Source organism: Tachysurus fulvidraco, chromosome 1 (assembly GCF_022655615.1).
Source record: "Tachysurus fulvidraco isolate hzauxx_2018 chromosome 1, HZAU_PFXX_2.0, whole genome shotgun sequence".
NCBI classification, from domain to species: domain Eukaryota; kingdom Metazoa; phylum Chordata; class Actinopteri; order Siluriformes; family Bagridae; genus Tachysurus; species Tachysurus fulvidraco.
Window position 1 is genome coordinate 13,604,980 of NC_062518.1, and position 21,582 is coordinate 13,626,561.

The 21,582-nt window shown below is 38.6% G+C and overlaps 2 protein-coding genes across 2 annotated transcripts; both read right to left on the reverse strand.

Annotated features, from left to right (window-relative positions):
• Positions 1-60: 60 nt before the first annotated feature.
• On the reverse strand, positions 61-10,013 carry LOC113656981 (cytochrome b-245 heavy chain). The gene is made up of 13 exons (XM_027168466.2): positions 9,852-10,013; positions 9,603-9,695; positions 8,701-8,811; positions 8,502-8,586; positions 8,267-8,415; positions 6,870-7,051; positions 5,502-5,631; positions 5,143-5,235; positions 4,784-5,037; positions 3,609-3,771; positions 3,026-3,172; positions 2,701-2,825; positions 61-1,322 (listed from the first exon to the last, which is right to left on the reverse strand). The coding sequence occupies exons 1-13, from the start codon at positions 9,894-9,896 to the stop codon at positions 1,205-1,207; spliced, it is 1,695 nt and encodes a 564-aa protein (XP_027024267.1). The 5' UTR covers positions 9,897-10,013; the 3' UTR covers positions 61-1,204.
• A 175-nt stretch (positions 10,014-10,188) lies between these two features.
• xk (X-linked Kx blood group (McLeod syndrome)) lies at positions 10,189-20,901 on the reverse strand. The gene is made up of 3 exons (XM_027168467.2): positions 20,557-20,901; positions 17,422-17,684; positions 10,189-12,575 (listed from the first exon to the last, which is right to left on the reverse strand). Exons 1-3 carry the CDS (start codon positions 20,799-20,801, stop codon positions 11,761-11,763), a joined length of 1,323 nt encoding a protein of 440 aa, XP_027024268.1. The 5' UTR covers positions 20,802-20,901; the 3' UTR covers positions 10,189-11,760.
• Positions 20,902-21,582: the final 681 nt, after the last annotated feature.

A 21,582-nucleotide genomic window follows, 5' to 3' on the forward strand; every position in this document is an offset into this window, starting at 1 on the left:
TTATGCATTTCGAGTATGTTTCGATTTTAACAGCATCATTACAAAGAAAGGAAAAGAGAACTTGTTTGAATTTTTATTGTGATTTGTCCACAATTGTCATTACTGCAGAAACTTTTCCTAATTAGCACAACGGCAAAGAAAAGAGGAAATAAAACCCACAGCAGCTCTTTCTCAAAACACTTCTGCAACACAAAATCGTTTCACAATGTGATTTCATAATGTTGGAATGAAATCTTTTGAAGTAAAGAAGTAAATGAAAGAGAACGAAAGATAAGAAAAAGACCAAAAAAGGAAAAAAGAAAGAAAAAAAAAGCCCACTGGGTACTTAAGCAGGCTTAAAAATGTGACGAATGTGTTCTGCACAGTTTCATAGTCAACATACATCAGTGCAAAATAATGATCTTTCAGCTATTTCTATCATTACAGCTATTACTCTCTTACTGCAAGCAAAAGCTTCCTAATTAACACCTTTTCACAGACGATCTTTTGCCTCATCCAATAACTCATTCATCCTTTAAGCTATTCATCCACAAGCTACAATTTCAGCTCAATTATATTCTATTTCTATAGAGCCTTTAGCACCGGACATTGTCACAAAGCAGCTTTACAGAATATATATTAATTCAGCATAATGTTAAAAAAAATCTCTCAGACTTTGTGTCATTTCAACACACACTACACAAAAGAAATAAAATAAGCAACAACTTTTAACAAATAAAATAAGCAACAGATTTTAACTGTGATTTTTTCCGTGAGGACGATTATTTAGAAGGAACATTAGGATTTCTTCTTAACACAAAAAGTTGTGTTTTTGGTTTTCTGGCCAATCAACAGAGAGGAAAAAATATTAAGCATGTTTAGAGCTGTTATAATGAGACAACAGGAACTAAACAGGAAATGTCATGATAAATGGACAAATGGGGCTTTGGGCAATTTTTATAAAAAAAAAAGTTTTATGTTAATAAATTGAGGTGATATGTTAATAAATTGATAAACTGAGGTGTTTTGAGCTAGCATAGATTTCAACATTGGAATCCTGGATTTATTTCACCACATCTATGAAACCTATCAATGTTCCAGTACAGTAGCTATCCATCACATTTTGAGTAAACTGTTTTTTCCCCTCGTGTTTATTGCATAAATTCACTACAAATGAGATTTTGATTATTTAAAGCTGTACCTATCTACTATCGATTATCCAAGATTAGAAGTTTTCCTTGTTGAAAATGAATTTGACTCCGGCCTTTGACTGGCTGATGCATTGTTTTTCTAAGGCTTTCCCCAGAGCACCCGGTCCACAGAGAAATACCCCAACTTTAGACCTGCGGGAGGGAGATAAAGCGAAAAATTACATGACAGCATGATTACATGGAAAATAGACAGATATCTAACAGGACTATTCAGCTAACATTAGCTAGGCTAAGAATAGACCTGCATAAATGTACAGTGCATCGGGAAAAATATTCTTCCACATTTTACTGTATTTCATGTCCTTTTTCCAAAATGAATTAAATTCATTTAAATTGTCTTCAAAATTCTACAAACAATACCACATAATGGCAAAGTGAAAGAAGTTTGTTTGAAATCTTTTAAAATCAAATTTATTAAAAATAAAAAACAAAAAAGTGTACATAAGTATTCACAGCCTTTGAAATGACACTGTTGAGCTCAGGTGCACTCTGTTTCCACTGATCATCCTTGAGATGTTTCTACAACTCGATTGTAGTCCACCTGTGGGAAATTCAGCTGACTGGACATGATTTAGAAAGGCACTCATTTGACCTCATTAGAACTCAGAGACAGGACACTGTATCGAGGCACAGATCTGGGGAAGGGTACAGAAAAATTTCTCCGACAGTGGCCACAATGAGAATAGCATCCGTAAATGGAAGCCGTCTGACCAAATTGAGTGATCGGGGAGAAGGGACTTAGTCGGGGAGGTGACCATGATGGCCGGCCTGATGTTTGCCAAAAAGCAACTGAAGGACACTTAGTCCAAAAGAAATAAAATTCTCTAATCTGATGAAAGAAAGATTTTGGCCTGAATAGCAAGCATCATATCTGGAGGAAACCAGGCACCATTCATTCACCTGGCTAATCCCATTCTTACACTGAAGCATGGTGGTGGCAGCATCATGCTGTGGGGAGGTTTTTCAGTGGCAAGAACTGGGAGACTAGTCAGAATCAAGGGGAAGATTAATGCAGCAATGTACAGAGACATACTTGATGAAAACCTGCTCCAGAGCAGTTGGATCTCGGGCAAAGGCTCATCTTCCAACAGGAACACAACCCTAAGCACATGGCCAAGATAACAGAGGTGTGGCTACGGGACGACTCTGTAAATGTCCAGAGCTCAGACTTGAACCCGATTTAACATCTCTGGAGAGATCTGAAAATGGCAGATGCTCCCCATCCAACCTGTTGGAGCTTAAGAGGTCCTGAAAAGAAGAATGGGAAAACCTGCCCAAAATAGGTGTTCCAAGCTTGTAGAATCATAATCGAAATGACTTGAGGCTGTAATTGCTGCCAAAGGTGCTTCAACAAAGTATTGAACAGAGGCTATGAATACTTATGTACGTGTTTTTTTTTTGTTTTTGTTTTTTTTGGTGATATATATTGACCATTTGGTCATATGTTGGTCATTTGGTCAAACCTTTTAACACTAACATTATTAGTCATTAGTAATGCAGTCTATAATACCCTGGGTGGCTGGTAGCGATAGTGCTAAACTCATTTTCCCAGTTAGGTTTTCCATACAGAGTTTTCTGCTTCAGGCCAGTGATGGGGTCATTTTCTGCTTCATGGTGAACTCGGAAGTGAGCAGCCTGTCAGAAAGACAATTATTACAATTTTAAAAACAATAGAGTACATTGCAATATCTGGAAAGCTGTAACTGTAACGTGCAATAATACTGCATGCCTACAAATATAAAGACTTTGCATGAATAGATTTTCTTTAAATATGATTGATTTGAATTGAATTTTCAGGTTCCCCTTTGTGTACTTTTTGCAGAAGTAAATCTGACCTCTGTCTCCTTCCAGCGAGTGAGGTAAATGTTGTAATTGAGGAAGTCGATCATGTTTTTCTCGTTCATCTGCCGCTCCAGGGACTGTAGCAGGTCTGCAAACCATTCAAACGCTTCTGTCTCTGGACACAGCCAATAAAAATAGATCTGCCAGGGTCAAGAGGACAGAAAACAGTTAATATATTATATTATTATACAGTTTAGTACTGTATTTTCCCTGATCTACCCATTTAAAGTTACATTCTGGATGTATATTTAGATCAATAATGAGGAAGACTCAGTGTGAGAGTTGTAAAACTCCCTAAGATTACATGAGTAAAAACCCTAGGAGGAAGAATACTAAGGGGAATTCATCCTCCGCTTATCATAAATAAATAATAATAAATCATTGGTCTGTACATATCGTAATATAATAAGTATATTATATACTGATGTGTTTAGTATGAGCAGATTGTGAGTTCTGGGATAAGCACAGGACAATATTAATGATCTTCTTGGATAGAAGAAAACCATTTTTAATTCCATTTGTAATTCTCCTTTCCAGATCATGAGCAATAAAATATATATTTTGATGAAGCCCCACCTTTTTGGTGAACACGTTGGTGTTTTGCTGGACAGTTTTGTACCACACAGACTTGAGGATGGATGCAAAGGGAGTAACACCAATGCCTGCACCAACTAGCATGACCACCTCGTAGCGGAAAACGTCCTCACTTGCCGTGCCAAAGGGGCCGTCCACTGCCACCCTGTACGCACACACACACACACACAAACACACACACACACACACACACACACACACACACACACACACACACACACACACACACACACACACACACACACACAAACACAAACACACAGGTTCAGCTGGTCTGCAAACAAGAATCATAGAATGAAATGCATTAACAATATTTGCACTTTGTTTTGTTCGGCTGTATCTGTGAAACATTATAGATGGTTTTGAAGCCTGAGACCATGAGAAAATCAGATAAATCCAGTATCTGATCTCAGAACTCACTAAACACTACATTATAACTGTTGATTCAAAAGAGGTAGCAAGAAAAGTTTGTCATGGTGAAATCAACACACAGTAACTGCCCCTCTGCTTTCACTGAAATCATTACAAAAGTCTGCTTTAATTTGCTCACTTCTTCTTTCTAACAGCATGCTATCGCTCTGCAAAGCCACATCTCCTTTTCACAAGAACGTAGTTTCCCAGTTTGTTACTCGCCCAAATTATACAGCTCTTTAGTGCCCAAAGAAGTAAAATACAAATACAAGAAGCTTGATTTAATACTACTACATGATTAAAAACAGATCGCTCGACAAATTCATGCATTATTTGATCGTACAAGCAGAGATACACAGTGAAAAAGATTCTTTATAGATATTAGCTTACCTTTTTTTGACAGAAAAAATAGCTCACACACATTTTGTATCGAAAGTAACATTTCGTATATACAGATATCCTGCTGTTGAGTTTAATACTCAGATAATTTTGTCTCCCAATGGGATATTAAAAGCCCTAGAGTTTGGTGAAATTTGGACGTCAAGTTATAAGTATTTAAATATACAGCCCTTGGTATAAATCACTTGACTTTGAAAAACAGCTTGAAGGCTGTAAAGTGTGGTGACATTTAGTGGCAGTTACGAGTTGTCTGCTCGGGGCTTCAGTGTGGCAGAGTGGCTGTCTTGTGGTGCAATTAGAGTTATAAAGCAGTCTTCTGGTCTATGTTTTTAAATTTGTACACTTACTTGGGAAGTTCCCAGGCATCCTGAACTCCGCTCTTGTCCCCACCACATGCCTTGTACAGGGCATCAGTCCAGTCTCCAACAATACGGATGTGGATGCTGAAGTGGTCTTCCTCGGGAGCGGAGGTCAGGGTGAATGGATGCCACTCCAGGTGCGAGATGGACGGACACTTCATAAAGATGTACTGACCCACCTCCATTTTAAAGCCTTTCTTTTTCAACTGCAGCTCCAAGGTCTTGGATGGATGCATCACTACCTGGTGGGCAAGAAAATCTGAGCACGGAGCTTCACAGCAGGTCGATCAATAGAGAAATCAGTCTCAGACATTTTTTCATTATGCAAAACCAATGTTTTCACTGACCTTGGTGATAACCACCTTCTGTTTTGAGCGGTAGAATCGCACAAGCATCTCGAACACGTACAAGATCATTGGCCCAAGGACCCACTGCCATGTCTGTGAACAAAGCGTTGACACGATGTTGGAAATAACTTCATGATCATGATAAAACAATACAAGGACAATAAATGCAAATAAGAAACAAAGAGTTTTATAGGAAGGTCGGGTCAATCACCTGCCAGGAGCATGTGTAGATCTTATACATTAACTGTGATTGTCTATTGGTATGATTGCTATAGGTATACGATTGGACTGAATGAATTGCATGTGATGAATATAAATGTTTATCAATAGTCTTGTGTCATAACTGGAAGTCGGTTTACCCCTGGTTTATTTCCAGCAAAAACCGGTGTAGGACAGTCCTGGTCCAGGCCCCATCTTTCAAACCGCTCGCTACAGTTTTGAGGTCTATGATGCTTTACACTGTCAGGGGTCTGACCTCGTACAATGCGACTGACAAGTGACAACACACACACACACACACACACACACACACACACACACACACACACACACACACACACACACACATACCACACACACACACACACAGAGAGAGGGGAAGTGTTTACTAAATTACTGTGTTGCAAATATCAATGTGATACAAGCAGACGATTGCTTCATTCTTTGTTGCACAGCTATTAGCCAACACTTTACAAATCCATCAAAACCTACAGATTTAAGCACGTTAACCTCTATGCTTTTTATTCAATTATTTGTATTATTAACAAACATTATTAACTGAATAAAAAAGAGAATAAAAAGTACAGCGACGAGAGTGAGAAATGCAAGTACGCTTAACGGGTTTAAACGTTCTGTTCAGTCCAAAATGTCACATTTTAAACTAAGCCAACACTAATGTGTGTGTGTGTGTGTGTGTGTGTGTGTGTGTGTGTGTGTGTGTGTGTGTGTAGTGTAACAGCTAGAAATAATAAAATATATACAACTATACAATATTATATGAGGCAAATATGTATTGTTTTGACATTTTTACAGAAATTCATCTGTTCCTTCTGCAATAAAAAATCGGTATAATCATTAATATTAAATTTAAAACCTTTCAAAAATCTATATTTTCATTCATTTATATTTTTGAATGTCTGTATTTAATATTTACAAGAAGATGTTTAAGAGTCCGCATAAATAAATGTAAATGTTCAATTTTGTTTCTTGATACATGCCTAAAGTTTTAGTGTGAGGGAAGAGTTTGACAAGAAAGTCCAATGTACTGTATTTAACTAATAAGAGAAAGCAAACTCTGCTGTGAATGTCTAATGGTTTTAAAATGTTTTTGTTTGTTTTTGAAACTTTTTTGCCATTTATTTATCTTCAAATTTCAAATTTTGAAAGCTAGTCAGTTAGTGGAATTGACAGTTGTGATTGAATTGACAGTGAAATTAGCCAGTTGTGTAACAAGATAGTAACTTTCTTTTGCTGTACTTATGTGCACTTTTCTACTTTAACCTCAGGTAACAGTGATCCGTGTCTTGTTTGGACCGTTTTAGTGATCGTTTTCTTCTCTACATAGTATTTTATCTGGCTAGAATGAAATGCATTAGCTTTCTTCCATTGGCCTTGAAGATGCACATCGTTCAAAAATAGAAAAAAATCGATCGTCTGAAATCCAGTGCTGAATAAAGAAATGCTTCAAATGGTAAAAACAGCATCAGTCTATTCCTGCTTGCACTTACCCGACCCCATGGAGCACAAGTCCAATGAAAAAGATGATAAAGAGGTGATGGGTGAACCAGAACACCTCAAAATAGGACCTGCGAATGACCTCCATGGAGGAGGTAATGATGAGGATGAGGGAGAGGGTGATCACGACGCCTGTTAGTCCTGCGATCGTGGTGAACATGGTAATGGTCTGGCTCTGTGACTCGGCAAAGCACACAATAGAAGACAAAATAAACAAGATCAATGCATGATCAATCTTTTAGTTGAGCAAAAATTCTGTAGGACAAACATCTGCATTGCAGAGATAGTGCAAGGTAGTAATTAAAGGTGCAGTCTGAAATATTTATGACTTTCTATCACTTTAATAATCATAGAATATTAAAGGATGCTTTAGTTTAATAAATAAATAAATAAATCCTTCCTTTCTTAATATCTTCAATACAATTACATGTTCCTGAACAGACTGAGAAACAGACATTTTATTAAGATATCTATAAGATATTTTATTATTTTTTAGCCAACATAAGGACAAAATAAGTTTTTTTTTTTTTTTGATGAGATATGATTCACCATTTTGAAGAGATATTCTTTAAAATATGGCCACAGTGTAAACAAGCATGACTTGATCGTGTGTGTGTGTGTGTGTGTGTGTGTGTGTGTGTGTGTGTGTGTGTGTGTGTGTGTGTGTGTGTGTGTGTGTGTGTGTGTGTGTAAAACGGAAGTTTCTCAGACCTTAAAGAGGGAATTTCACCCACTATGTGACCAAGTGAAGGATTTCTGAACCGTCACAGTCATCTAAACAATGCTGATTTCCAAACAATCATAATGTCATGATATTTTAAGACATTTAAATAGGGTCCAATAAACAATGTAGTGTTTCTGTAACTTGTTTTAAAAACAAATAGTTCATATTTTAATTTAATAAACAACTTCAATAAAAAAAAATCTAATTTGTCTAATCTCATCGGCTGAACACTGGTGACTCAAGAAGGTTAAGGCTCTTGGTTGTTGAACATAAGGTCAAAGTTCAAGAACCACCACTGACAAGCTGCCACTGTTGGGCAATTGAGCAAGATTATTAACCCTCCCTGCTCCTGTGCTCTGATCCCAACCTCCTCATGTGGTAGCCTAGTGGTTAAAGTGCTGGACTACCAATCAGAAGGTTATGAGTTCAATTCCCACTGCTGGGCCCCTGAGCAAGGCCCTTTACCCTCAATTTCTCAGTTGTAAAAAATGAGATAAAAATGTAAGTCGCTCTGGGTAAGGATGTCTGCTAAATGCTGTAAATGTCATTTTGGATCTGTGAAGAAAAGAATACTGTAGTTTTGGTTCATCTTTCTGGTCTATCTACATGTGACACAAGGGACGGAACACAGTATATACAGTACACATATTATGATGTTATACTCACAGTCTCACTGGACCGGATGGGGTTGAGGTAAGACTCATTGTCCTTGTTTCCAATCAGAGACAGAACGTGGGGCAGTGACCTGTTGTTGTCTTCCCGCTGTGCAGACTCGAAGCGCTCAAAATTAAACAGATGAGCGATGGTGTGCACCGCTGATAGAAACACAAGAGAAACGATAATAAACATTTTTTTTTTTGCCTCTGATGTTATATAAGAATATAAGATATTCAAATGATACCTGTGTGGAAGGCAATCATGTAGGCTACCAACTTGTGGAAAGTGATGTTTCTGTCAAGCTGACGGGCAGCTGTACGGCTACAACACTACCCAAACATCCAAACACACAGTGTTACACACACACACACACTCCTTTCCTTGGTTTTTGTTTTTAAGCATTTGCACTTTAAAATTCGTTTCAGTCCTGAGGCTTTGCTAACCTGTATGGAGCCTCGGAGGAAGGACAGAAGGTTGCGACAGACAGGCAGGAGGATCAACATGCAGTTAAAGTTCAGACACGCAGCTGGGGCTCTCGCCCAGGGCAGAGCGTGCTAGAGAGACGCAAACGGGAAATGAGAATGAATACAATGTGTTGGAAATATAATTTCAGTAACAGACTCTAACACCTGCTTGGCTGCCTGTTCTGTGTTCAAGTGAAAGTAAAAAAGAAAGCAGAAATGATCTAAGATTATAGTTTAACATTGTGAAATAAAAAAAACCACAGTATTACAGTGTCTGGCAAATCAGTATTACAGTCTCTGGCAAATCAGCATTTCCTGAAGACCGGTGGAATTAAAACGACAAGATTTGAACCTTTGCTTGTTGGTGTTGATTCTGAGCCACTCGTAGCTCTACAACTGATGGCTGTAATATAATTCTATGAGGCTTTAAAAGTGTAATAGCGGCTCGCCAATGCTCTGTTAGTGATTTGTGTCTATCTACAGTATATCAGCAGGGTTGCCAGGTCCAACAATCTGAAAGCCAAATAAGAAACCCAGTGGTTCTCTCCTTGGCTAAAAAGAAGCTTGCTTCTTATTTGAAGTAAGGATTTGATTGACACATTAATCACATTGACACACTATAATAATAGGCTTAAGGGTAACAAACTATTTATCTTTGATTATATAAAAAATGTCCAATCTACATAAAAAGTACTGTTTACAAGTGTACAAGTACTATCATGAATATTTGTGTTGTAATAATAATAATAATAATAATAATAATAATAGTAATAATAATAATAATGTTATGCACTCATCATACAGGATACTGTCAGTTAACATGCTTTTTGTGAGTTAAGACTGTATTGTTCATGTTTAAAGCACAGAATCCTTAGCCTCACCCCAAGGATGACCCTGCTGTAGAAGAAACGTTCGATCAGAAATGCCCGGTAGAACTGGACAAATAGGTAAGCGTTGATTCCAAGCCATACCAGCTGAAGAGGAAAAAACAAGTTACAACACGGTCCGAGTGATCGATTAAACAGAAATGAAATACTTTAAACATGAACATTGCAAAGTCTAATATCTAATGTATAAATACTGAACTGTATAAACAACCTTATAGCCTTATTTAGAAACAAAAGACTTACTATAACAACAACGGAAAGTCCTTCATTTGCTGCAAAGTTGCCCATGCTGAAAGAATAAACGAGGGTGTATATATATGTGTGTGTGTGTGTGTGTTACGTGGTAAAGAGACAGAGTGAGGTACAGTACATAAGTGAGAAGTGTTTGGTATTTAAGCAGGGAGGCAGGGAGTCATAGAGGAAGTTGATTCAGCTTGACAGTATCAGCCCACCAGAACAGATGAAGCGCAGTTCCTCAATGTAAAATGTGTGTGTGTGTTACAAAAAAAAGTACAGACATCTTACAGAGAGGAGAGACACCTACACTTTTTGTTACTATGGAGACAAAGACACAAAGTTCTATCATCTTTCGTTTTTTTTTTATTTTCTCCGACTCCACATACAGAAGAAAGCTGTAACAAGCAGACATTCGTAGGTCACCTATTAAGAAAACATTAAGAAGACAACCTACAAGATTATTTTCAGTTACCCAAACACCAGAGGGCGCCGAAGACTTCAATACTATCGTCAAAGCCTTCTCTCTCCCTCTGATATAAATGTATAGTGTGCAAAACGTGGTCTCGTTTCATTGAGAAAGCAGTGCGTGAATCAATATAAGTGCAAAATATAAGTGTGAAAAATTCAATATTTAAATTACAGAGCAAATCATTCTTAATACAACAAGCAGGGCTTAAAAAATCCTAAAAAAAATCTTACACTAACCTTAATTATAACCTACATTATTTAAACATAGCATGTCATTTAACATCCTTATGAATCAGTGTATAAAACATTGTTCGAGGTGAATGCTGGTAAAAGGACGCTGCTCTTGATCCATCAACATCAGCATGGAATAAGTAGCTTTAAATAAAACACAACACAAGGGAGAATACAACAATCGAAGACACCAATTCTGGTGATTTTCTGATATGATTGGAGCTTATGTTGCTGTAAGCATTTACATGTTCAACAGGAATGTCAGAATCCAAGAAATCGAAAAATATATTACATACAGCTGACAAAAATATTTTATGTCTTAATTAAGTTTTACTGCTTATACTAAACTTAAATGAAAAATGTTTGTAATTATAGGATTATATTAATTATGCAGTTAAATAAAAGCAATTCTGAAGTTTTGTGAGATGCATCGCACCAAGGTCTGATCCTGATTTGACCTGGAATCATGTTGGACATCCAAAAGCAAATCATTTTAATGTAATGCAGTTCAAACACTGGAGGTGATGCAAAGATGTACTGTGGACTTGTGGCAATGAGATGATGCATTAATAATGCAGACGTGGTGAAGTGAAGGATAAATGGTCTAAGCTGCTGATCAGGAGACCATTAACTGTTTAGATTGTATATGCTCTCATTTGTGAGTCGGTTGATAATGAAAGAAAAAAATAAAATGTAACCGTTGCTGCTTTCGTGTCATTGATACGGAAACTCTCGTAATAAGTGTTTCTATATTTACAGAATTTATAAATGTAAAAAAAAAAATAATTTTTCCAAGAAACAGTAGACATGTACATCATTATAGAAATTAGAGAGAAAATGAAAGACAAGCAGACTGCAGCTTACATGACGAAAGCAGCATTCTCATGTTGTTATATAGCACATGCATTCAGCAAAAGCGCTTAAACAACCCAGGCCACAATCATGCTCACTGGTTTGTCTTAAAATCCAATGAAAACAAAAGCTAAGGAAGGCTTATGAAGACTTTTTACGTAATCCACCGAACATACATTAAGCTTCTGGTCCATAAAGGGCACTTAAAAAAAATCAGCTCAGGAAAGTTCAGCTTCATACAGTATATTAAAGCCTTAAAATAATTCATTCTCAGCTAAAGTGTTTGCTCACTAAGAACGTCCGCGTGATTTGCCACCTACTCCATTTCTCCATCTGTACTGTGGCTCTTTACTTCACCAGGGACTCAGCACAGACACTGGTGTATCTCTCCATTGGTGCTGGAAATTGGTTCATGTTCCACGTCTTTGGCTTCATCAGGGCTTTCTAATGACACTTTTCCGTGCATGCATGTGGGCTGCGAACACGAGACAGCCGGCACCCGTGGTGAGCCACAGCATTTCCCCAGTCCCTGCACCGGGCTGGAGGAGAACAGGTGCCTGCAGGGGTGGCAGCACTGGTAGAAGAGGAGCATGAAGAAGACAGCAAAGGCATAGCTAAGAAACAGAAGCAGCTCAAGCACTGGTGCATCTACTTGTCGATAAAATTCAGTGCGGTTGGAGAACCAGAGTGATGTGAGCGCTATGTTCTCAATGAACCGTATAGAATAGTAGGCAGTTGCTCGCCTCCAGCCATAATTTTTGTCGATCAGGTCAGGGTCGTCGAGCTTGAGCTGCACGGCCGACCAGCAGAAAACGTTGATCCCTGCATACAGAAAAGTGAGCATGGCGAGCGCAGTGGCTGTACCCACGCGTGTCAGTGTCTTCTCAATGCTCTCGGGAAAGGGTGAGCCGCTGCGCCAGAATGATGCCCAAGGCTGGAGGAAGAAGGCGAAGAAGCTGAGCATGACTACAGGCAGCAGCCAGGCCTTCAGCACGGAGCCAAAAAGCACAAGCACAGCAACGCGTGTCGCAATCTCAAAGCTGCGCCACAGCAACACGCACACATACGCCATGGGATGCACTGACACCGCATAGTCATCGTAACGGATCTTGATGGCTAAGATGTTGCAGCGCAGTGCACCGTACACAATGGAGAGCAGAGAGATGACCATCAGGGTGCCTGAGGAAGAGAAAAAGAGAAATGATCATTAGAGAGAATGAGAGAAAGAGACAGTGGAACAAAAAGGTATTGGAAGAGAAAGAAATTATTCTGAAAATCCTTCCACATGATTCTTTGTTAATGCTTTCTAACGCTCTGAATAGATTCTCCCCAACCACCAGAGGGAGCCCTCTTGTCGAATATTGACATACTCCGAGTCATAGAGCATTTTCTTTATAAAGTATGTTCATGCTACCATTCAGTATTGTTAGTTCTGACTATTTACTAAACTGTTTGTTGTTTTTTAGCTTTCTAATTTATCGGCTGTGTTTCTTGTTTTCTGCCTTTTGGATTATGTTTATGGATTTGTTTGCCTGTTTACTGCCTGTAAACACACTCACTGTTCACTTTATCAGGAACACCTGTTCACCTGCACATTCATGCAGCTTTCCAACCAACCAATCGTGTGACAGCAAAATACACAAAACATTCATGCACATACAGATAACAATTGTTCTTTTTTTTATGCTTGATGTCAACATTAACTGACGCTCTTGATCGGTATCTGCATGATTTTATGTACTACACTGCTGTCACATGATTGGCTGATCACGATTGTAGAATTGTGGATGGTGAGTGTATATTCATTCCACTGTATGCAGTGTAACTCTAAACTGATAACAAATGTATGAGCTTCATTTTTGATTGATTTTTCATTATTTTTAAAACTGTAATCATTTGAAAATTGCTGTGGAACAAGCGAAAAAAAAAAAGAGAGAGAGACAGTTCAGGAAAAGTGGCTACAAATATAGATTTGTCGATGACTGCCGGATCGTCCTGTAAATCGATACATGAAATAGACCAAGATTTAAGTTCAATGTTTGGAACACCTTAAATAACTGCTCTGAAATGGCATCCTCTTGGTTGTGACTCTCTTGTAATGCAATCCAGCGAGAATAAGTGTAAACACAATGCAATGCTCAGATGATTAATGCAATGGCAGCTTCAGGTATTTTCCACCCATAGGTCTGGGCTAGTAATCGATATGTCAAGACTCTCCTATTGCTACAGCTTCTTCTTAATATATGTCTTCTTCCGCTCCATTAATTCCTGATAACTTGGGCCTTTTACTGAAAGTCAGGATGAGATTCCTTTCCTACTGTATATTTCTCTACCAGTGCTTCTTGTATTTTGTGTATATGGTTACATTGCCATCTCCTTACTCCACCATCATTGGTGGTATCATGGTATTGGTCTATCGCAGGGGTGGCCAACCAGTCAGAGACCAATAGCCACATTTTTTACTGTGTTACTGCAAAGAGCCACATCATACACATGGGCACACGTGATCATCACCTTTTTTTTCCCCCTGCCATTTTGAGAGCGAACTTGACACAAATTGTTTACTCAAATGATCTCGCTACTACTGGGAAACTTTGAGGTTATTTTCATCCCACGCACATGCGTGTTTGACGAAAATACTGTATTGAACTCAAGCGAAGCGAACACGCACATTAAAAAGACACAAATACAAACTTCAATACGGATGTAAGAGCTGAAACTGGGCAAAGAGCCGAGTTTGCCACCCCTGGTCTATCGGCATGTGGTATTGATGCCGGGATGTGGTGGCCTAGTGGTTAAGATGTTGGGCTACCAATCAGAAGGTTGAGAGTTCGACTCCTACGTCTACCAAGCTGCCATTGCTGGGCCCCTGAGCAAGGCCCTTGAACCTCAATTGCTCAGTTGTATTAAAAAAATAGATAAAATGTAAGTCGCTCTGGGTAAGGGCATCTGCTAAATGCTGCAAATGTCTAAAGCTGTGGGAGTACTCAGCCTGCTTTTCCACATGTCCCTGAGCTCACAGGGCCAGTCATTATCGTTCCCTCAGTTCACAGCTAGAGTCTCTAAAAGGTCTAAAACTTACTCTTTAATTTAATAGGGACTCAACACAGACACTGCTTTTATGTCTCAATTTGTGGTCTAAATGGTCCACAACAGATTGTTAAAAATATTCTAATGAGACTTTTTCTATTTTCCCATTCTCTTAGTCATCTTGTATTCTTCCTGAAGTCCCTCAAGTGTCCCTGTGACTGCTGTCCCAGCAACACTATTCTCTGCTACTAACCAAATTCTAGAGCATAATTTTATTGTGCGATCCTGGGAATACCCTCAAATTCACTAAAAGCCAAAACTCTGCTACAGTGGGTATCATATTACCTACAACTAGAGTCACAACCTTTCATCCTGGAAGCCAGGAACTTTCCGAGTCAGCCACATAACCTATAGCTGAATATAGGCAGCATTGTCTCAAATGGTTCTGGGTTATTGATTAGAAAGGGGTCCAATCCCCATTACTGCCAGGTTGCTAATGATAGGCCCTTGAGCAAGGCCCTTAACACTCTGCTTCAGGGGCACTTTATAATGGCTGAGTTTTGGTTTCCATTTGATTTACGCCACCCTTCTCTTGTTCCTTTCCAGTTTCTTATCTAGTCTCAGTCCTTGAGCCAGTTCTTGCCTCTTGCCTCAGTTTATCCTTATATTGTTCTACCAAATCCACAAAAATACCTTTAAACATATGGCCTCTTTCAGTGAACTAGTCTCCACTCCACTAATCCTCACCTACTGCGTTATTTGCCAAGTGATATACCACATGCTGTGATCCTCCATCTGTACCATGGTCTTCCAAAGAAGATTCCCTATTTTAGGGCATGTTGAAATCAAGGAAATCAAGGCTCAGCAGAAATACAGCAAACTGTGCAGGAATAGTGATAATGAGGTGCTAACATTAGCAAATATATGCCACATGCTGTTAAAGGATGTATATGAGTCTAGGGTAAAGGATGAGAAAATATTCCTCTCTGTCAAATGGTTCTTGAAGGGTTTTGTCCAATCAGAATATACATGGTATCAAGTTAATATAAAAATAGCATTTCACGAAGTAGAGAAACAAAAGCCCAGCTTTGAGAGCTAGTTCTCATTGGGTCTGATTTAGAATTTTTGAATTGACAGTTCTGACAGATTATTCTGTCACAAAGGACCTTACTGTTCATAAAGCTTTACTGCTATTTTACATTAAGACATACGATATTGTTCTTGTAAATATGGTTTCCCTTATTTTAGTTTAAACTGATAAAAAAAAAAAAAAAATGCTAAAGCTAGGCAAATGTGATAATGCTAGACTAGCATAGGCTAACATTTATCATCTAGCTTATTATGTGAAATAGGTCATTCACAGTATAGCTTTCTTTATGATATACAGGACCTAACAGGAATTTAAATTAAACTCAAATTTTTAATCAAATTTAAAACGTATTTCTGGCAGTAAGAGTAGAACTGACACAGTATAGCTGTATATTATTATTATTATTATTATTATTATTATTATTATTATTATTATTATTATTATTATTATTATTATGATTTATTTATTTATTTTTTAAAGAAATATTCTGGTACAACATGTAGCCCTGTTAAATAATTTGGTGTTTTTTTTTCTAGTACAGTGTTATTATTGTAAACTAACATTACAGTATATGGGTTATAAATAATAACAATAGTAAGCTCCTGCCATTTCTGCTGCCAGCAAGTTACTGTTCATTCCCAAGCTAATGTTTTTAGTGCACTATGGAATTAATAGTGTCTTGGATCTGGCTTGTTCTTTGGCCACGATTAGAGCATCGGTCCGTTAAGAAGCTAAGGTGTGTGACAGCGTTTATACTCAGCAACTGAAGCAGAAACAATACAGTAGTTTACTTTTTTCCTTTTTTTAATTTCATTCTTGATTTGCATCATTTGATTTTCTTTTTAGTTTTGAAAAAAATGATATTTTATTGTTTATTATATTTGATTGTTTCAACCTGTTATGCTCTGTTATTTTAGCATTTTAGTGTCCTAATGTGATGCATGACCACATTATATCTGTATACATAAAATGTAACAGTACTGGTGTCTTCGACCTTTATCTACATACTCATATCCTTTGAAATGGACTGTGCATCCTATAGATAAGGCTTAAGGAAGCAGTTAACTTGTGCTCTTTGAGATCAAACTCTTTTGTTGAATGTTTTTTAGGGTTTTGGCATCAGTATAGGCATTGTAACATTAATATTTCAAGGTACAGTAGACTTCTAATACTTTGATTACGGCCATATCACTAAAACTATTGTAAAACCTTACAATTAAAAAAACAAACACTAGCAAAGTATAATATAACTAAAAAGATAATCTTAAATAACCTTATTTCTCTAGCTTTTTATGCAATCAAAGTATCTAATTTCACAGTGAAAAAAAGACATTTTATTTATATATTTTTTGAATAGTAAGGTGATAATGTCTTTATTTATTAAAGCTGAATCACAAAAACAGTACGTTTTTTTTAAAGACAAATAGACTGTGAACACCATATGCTTAACTTCAAGGTCAAAACAGACATCCTGTTGACTTTATGTCTGTGTCTTACTGTATTTAATCCCATGAACTAATCACTAACTGTTCATTCCTGGCTTGTACACTGTGTGCAATGTCTATTAGACAGGAAAGTAAGGTTTGTTTAAAGTTTGAGATGTGTATTCACAAATAATAGCAAGGAAGGTGTGTCTTTCCTGAATCAGTTCAACTGTACACACACAGCACGTAAGCCCCGGATAACCTGAATAGACAGGAAGCTGTTCTTAAATCAGCACATCCATTCAAACAAGTTCAAGAAGACACATATAATAACACTAGAACATAACAAGTTATAGGAATGCCGGGCTTGACGTTAAATGTACTTCTATAGTAATAACACTAAGGAACGTGATCTGGATTATAAGCGACATTCAGATCCAGAATTTCCCATGTGTGAGGCTGTGTGTAGCCGTTCCCTCACCTCTCCCAATGGAAACATCCTTCTGCAGCACACAGATGTAGAGCTGCAGTGTGAGCTGAGGGGCGGAGCCCAAGAAAGCCTGAATGACGGAGGTGCGAGCGAAGGCCGCTCGATGAGCCACCAACTTGCCCTCTGCCTGCCCGACTTCATGTTCCACCTCCTCTGCCTGGCCACATCGAGGCATTTGTTTCTTCCTAGTAATGGTGACATATGGTTCCTCCACCTTCCCCGAGCTTCCATAGATACAAAAGGCATCCAAACACCTGGAAAAGAGTTAGAGGGTTAGGGTTCGCAGGGATTACCATCTGTAATCTACATTTAAATTCAACCATTCAGATCAGGTTTTTTTCAAGGTTTTTTTAGTACATTCTTTTACAAAAGACTAGATAAAAAGTTATGTCAGTAGGTACTGTATATCATTACTGTATATCACCCTCAAATGGCATCACTGTCAGCACGGCAGGGTTAAAAACAGACCCAAATGCAGGATAGCTTAAAATAAAAGGGTTTATTAAACAAAAGACATAAGACAGCGACAAAGACAAAGACACGACACACAAGACAAAACAAGAGACGACAAACGACATGACAAAGACGACAAGGATTCCGCGGCGCCATAGGCAACGTGGCACGGTTAAATAAACAAGACAATTAACACATGAGGAACAGGTGTGCAGAGGCGGGGAGGAAGAGACAGGGGCGGGGAAGACATGTGCACACAAAACATAAACAAAAGCACGTGGCCAAAGTCTGGGCTGGATCCTGACAATCGCACACCATCATAACATGTTGTTCGTTTAAAAACATAGATCAGCAACCGCAAGAGTTACTTCACATACACTATCAGCATATCCATGTTTCCAAGAAGAAATACAGTGTGTAATGGACAGAGTTCTTATTCTGATTGACATTTATGAAGAGAAGTACACTACATTCCAAATATTATTTATAATTAGAAATCTAGATAAAGCAAAGGAGTTTTCTACCATAAGCTCCAAAGTCTCCAAAGACGTTTCAGAGAATTTGGCAGTACATCCAAGGATCTGTACACAATTCCTAGAAGCTGAAAACATCCCAGTACTTGCATGGCCAGCATACTCACTGGACATGTCACCCATTGAGCATGTTTTTGGATGCTCTGGATCTGTATGTGCGACAGCTTGTTCCAGTTCCTTCCAATATACAGCAACTTCACACAGCCATTGAACAGAAGTGGACCAACTTCCACCAGCCACAATTAAAAACCTTTTTGGACCCCACGATACAGTAAAACTGCACATTTTTGAGTTGGCGTTTTATTGTGGCCAGCCTAAGGCACACATGTGCAATAATCATGCTGTCTAATCTGCATCTTGATATGCCACACCGGTGAGGTGGATGGATTATCTCGGCAAAGGAGAAGTGCTCACTAACACAGATTTAGACAGATTTGTGAACAATATTTGAAAGAAATAGGCCTTTTGTTTATATAGAACAAGTCTTAGATCTTTGAGTTCAGATCATGAAAAATGGGGACAAAAACAACAGTGTTGCATTTGTAATTTTGTTGTTGTATATATATATATATATTTCACTACATTAGATCAGTGGGAGTGAAAAGATTCAAGCATGGTCCAGTCTTCTAGCAGATCGATTAACCACAGACATGTGAGAAGACAGGATTTACTGCAGTGAGTCACACCTTCTCATTGTGCAAGAAATGAAGCCTGTTCCATTTGATTCGGTAGAAAAATGCATCCAGATGCCATTACAGAACCCATGACATCTGTTATCTCACTTAGAATAGTGCTAACCCTGAGGGACAGAAGTCCAAACAGAAAGCAGTAAACTCACATCCTGTTTAAGAGAAAACCCTGACACTGACTCTGACACTGCCTTAAACTTCAGTTTCATACTGTAGCACGGTCGCTGTAATAAAGACTCATGCTGTTTATTTTAAGCACATCACATTCTGCTCCGGGTGTGTGTTCACGGTGTGTGTGTTCAGTGCTGTGTGTGTGCGTGCACTTTGGATGGGTTAAATGCAGAGAACGAATTCTGAGTATGGGTCACCATACTTAGCTGTATGTCACATCACGTCATTTAAATTGTGCAATTCACAATCAATTCAGTACTACATTAGCACAGAGTCTAGATTAATACCGCCTGGGGGAGGGCACTTACCAGCTCCACTGGGTCATTTTCCTAGATAACATTTAAAATGAAAAGAGCTGCACTTCCAATGAAAGGTACAGACCTGATGATGTTTGTTTTATCAAAGCATCTAAACATCTTAGCTGATTGTAATATTCTGATCACACCACTGTACAAAAAAATAGACATGTTTATTTTTATATATCTGAAGTTACTCTAGAAGCCATTGTGTGAAAGGCCATTGAAACTATTCATTATTGATGAGCAACACACAGCACTGTCTGATTAGGACAGCACAGGCCTTGCTGTTGAGCTGTACTGGAACACAAAGCAATGCCAATGTATTAATTATACACACTCTGTATGAAGCCGACAGACAGCTGGAACTGCTTTCAAGCACCCCCCCCCCCCCCCCCAACTTAGAATAATCTGTTCTTTGCAGTGATCTACACCTCGATTGTCAGTTAAATGGTTAGTTAGGTCCACTTTTGTGAACTTGGACTTATTTGAACACTGAAGATGCAGCAAGGTAAACCTTGTGCGTTTTGTGCGTTAAATTATGCGTTATGACTGCGTCATGGAACACTGACTGTCTTTAATCATAGCTCTGTCACATGAAGAAAAAACAAAAAATAAATAAACAAAATCTGACTTATTATTCCAATGTACCTACATGCTATTTTAATAAAACAATATTTGATGAATGACTCTACAACCTGTTTAATGCGCAATGTGGCCGACAGTCAGATTAATATCTCAATAAATAATTTCTTACAGCTTTCGTTGCTCACATGTCACACAGCAAAGATCTTTACAATTTGATGAATAAACATGTTCCTAAATCAACAGATTTGAGTTAGAAACTCAAGATTCAAAACACTGTTTTGCTGATTTGTTGTCCAGCTGTTTATTCCACGCTGGAGCACCCTGGAGGTACACACCATACACCGCCGTGCTAATGGAAGCTTTCATGATGATAAGAAGGTAAGATGTAAGAGTTACCTGATAACAGGTCCAAGCTGCAGAAGGTGCAGCAGAAGGATGAGTGGCCTGTCTCTGCTAAGGTCTCGGTGGATGAAGATAAGGGTGAGCTGCACCAACACGCACGGAACCAGCATAAAGAGCAGAGTGAAGCCTTGCCAGATTTGATCTCCGGCCGAGCGGTACGTTGTGCTCAGGTACAATGCTGCCGTGGTTTCGGCCGTAAACAGAGAGACCGACACCAGGACGGAGCTGGGCAGTCTCATTCTCTCACCCCTCACTCCGCCATCCTGATCCGCTTCTGTGCGCTGCCTCTCTCACACATGTATACACCACACACACACTTACATACACACACAGCGCAGCCCCACGGGGGTCTGGGTTGCCATGTTCTGTTTTTATTTTACCAATAGACTATGCCTCTAAAGCCTAGAGACTAAATTATTATATCTTTATGTTTTCTTAATGCACACAAGAGGCTCAGTGTTTATATTATAATTAGAATATAAATGGTTGCCAAATTAGATTGAGTCCCATTTCATTCCCCATTTAATATAAATTTACTGTAATTAATGAGAATACAATAGAAATGTTACATTTGGAGTGTGTGTGTGTGTGTGTGTGTGTGTGTGTGTGTGTGTGTGTGTGTGTGTGTGTGTGTGTGTGTGTGTGTGTGTGTGTGTGTGTGTGTGTGTTCAGAGGAAGATTATCTGGCAACATGAAAGTCGGCATTCACAGCAGTCATCGGTCACTTCTGCTTTCTTCCTGCAGGGGGCGAAACAATAGTCAGTTTACATGAACGAACCTGCGCGCTCTCGGCGCGCTCTCGTACTTCTTTGACGTAGATGAGATGTCAAACACAGACGGCTCCATGTGACAACCATGTGCACGATTAACTCGTAAAGCACTGATTCAGCTGCACATTCTTCTGAAACTTCATATCCTTAAACAACATTGCACATGCACACTCACCAAGGAATAGATTTAGTACCAGTCATGTCTTAGTGATTTGGGGCAGCTGAGACAGAAGATGATAAACTACACAGA

What these genes read in the sequence shown, in the direction of transcription:
- LOC113656981 (XM_027168466.2), bottom strand. Translation starts at nt 9,896, where the DNA reads ATGGGCAACTTTGCAGCAAATGAAGGACTTTCCGTTGTTGTTATA. An exon ending in TCCTCCGAGGCTCCATACAG is followed by an intron (nt 8,587 to 8,700) that starts GTTAGCAAAGCC and finishes ATGTTTGGGTAG; the next exon opens with TGTTGTAGCCGTACAGCTGC. An exon ending in GATGCCTGGGAACTTCCCAA is followed by an intron (nt 3,772 to 4,783) that starts GTAAGTGTACAA and finishes GTGTGCGTACAG; the next exon opens with GGTGGCAGTGGACGGCCCCT.
- xk (XM_027168467.2), bottom strand. Translation starts at nt 20,801, where the DNA reads ATGAGACTGCCCAGCTCCGTCCTGGTGTCGGTCTCTCTGTTTACGGCC. An exon ending in CAGCTTGGACCTGTTATCAG is followed by an intron (nt 17,685 to 20,556) that starts GTAACTCTTACA and finishes ACTCTTTTCCAG; the next exon opens with GTGTTTGGATGCCTTTTGTA. An exon ending in GGATGTTTCCATTGGGAGAG is followed by an intron (nt 12,576 to 17,421) that starts GTGAGGGAACGG and finishes TCTCTTCCTCAG; the next exon opens with GCACCCTGATGGTCATCTCT.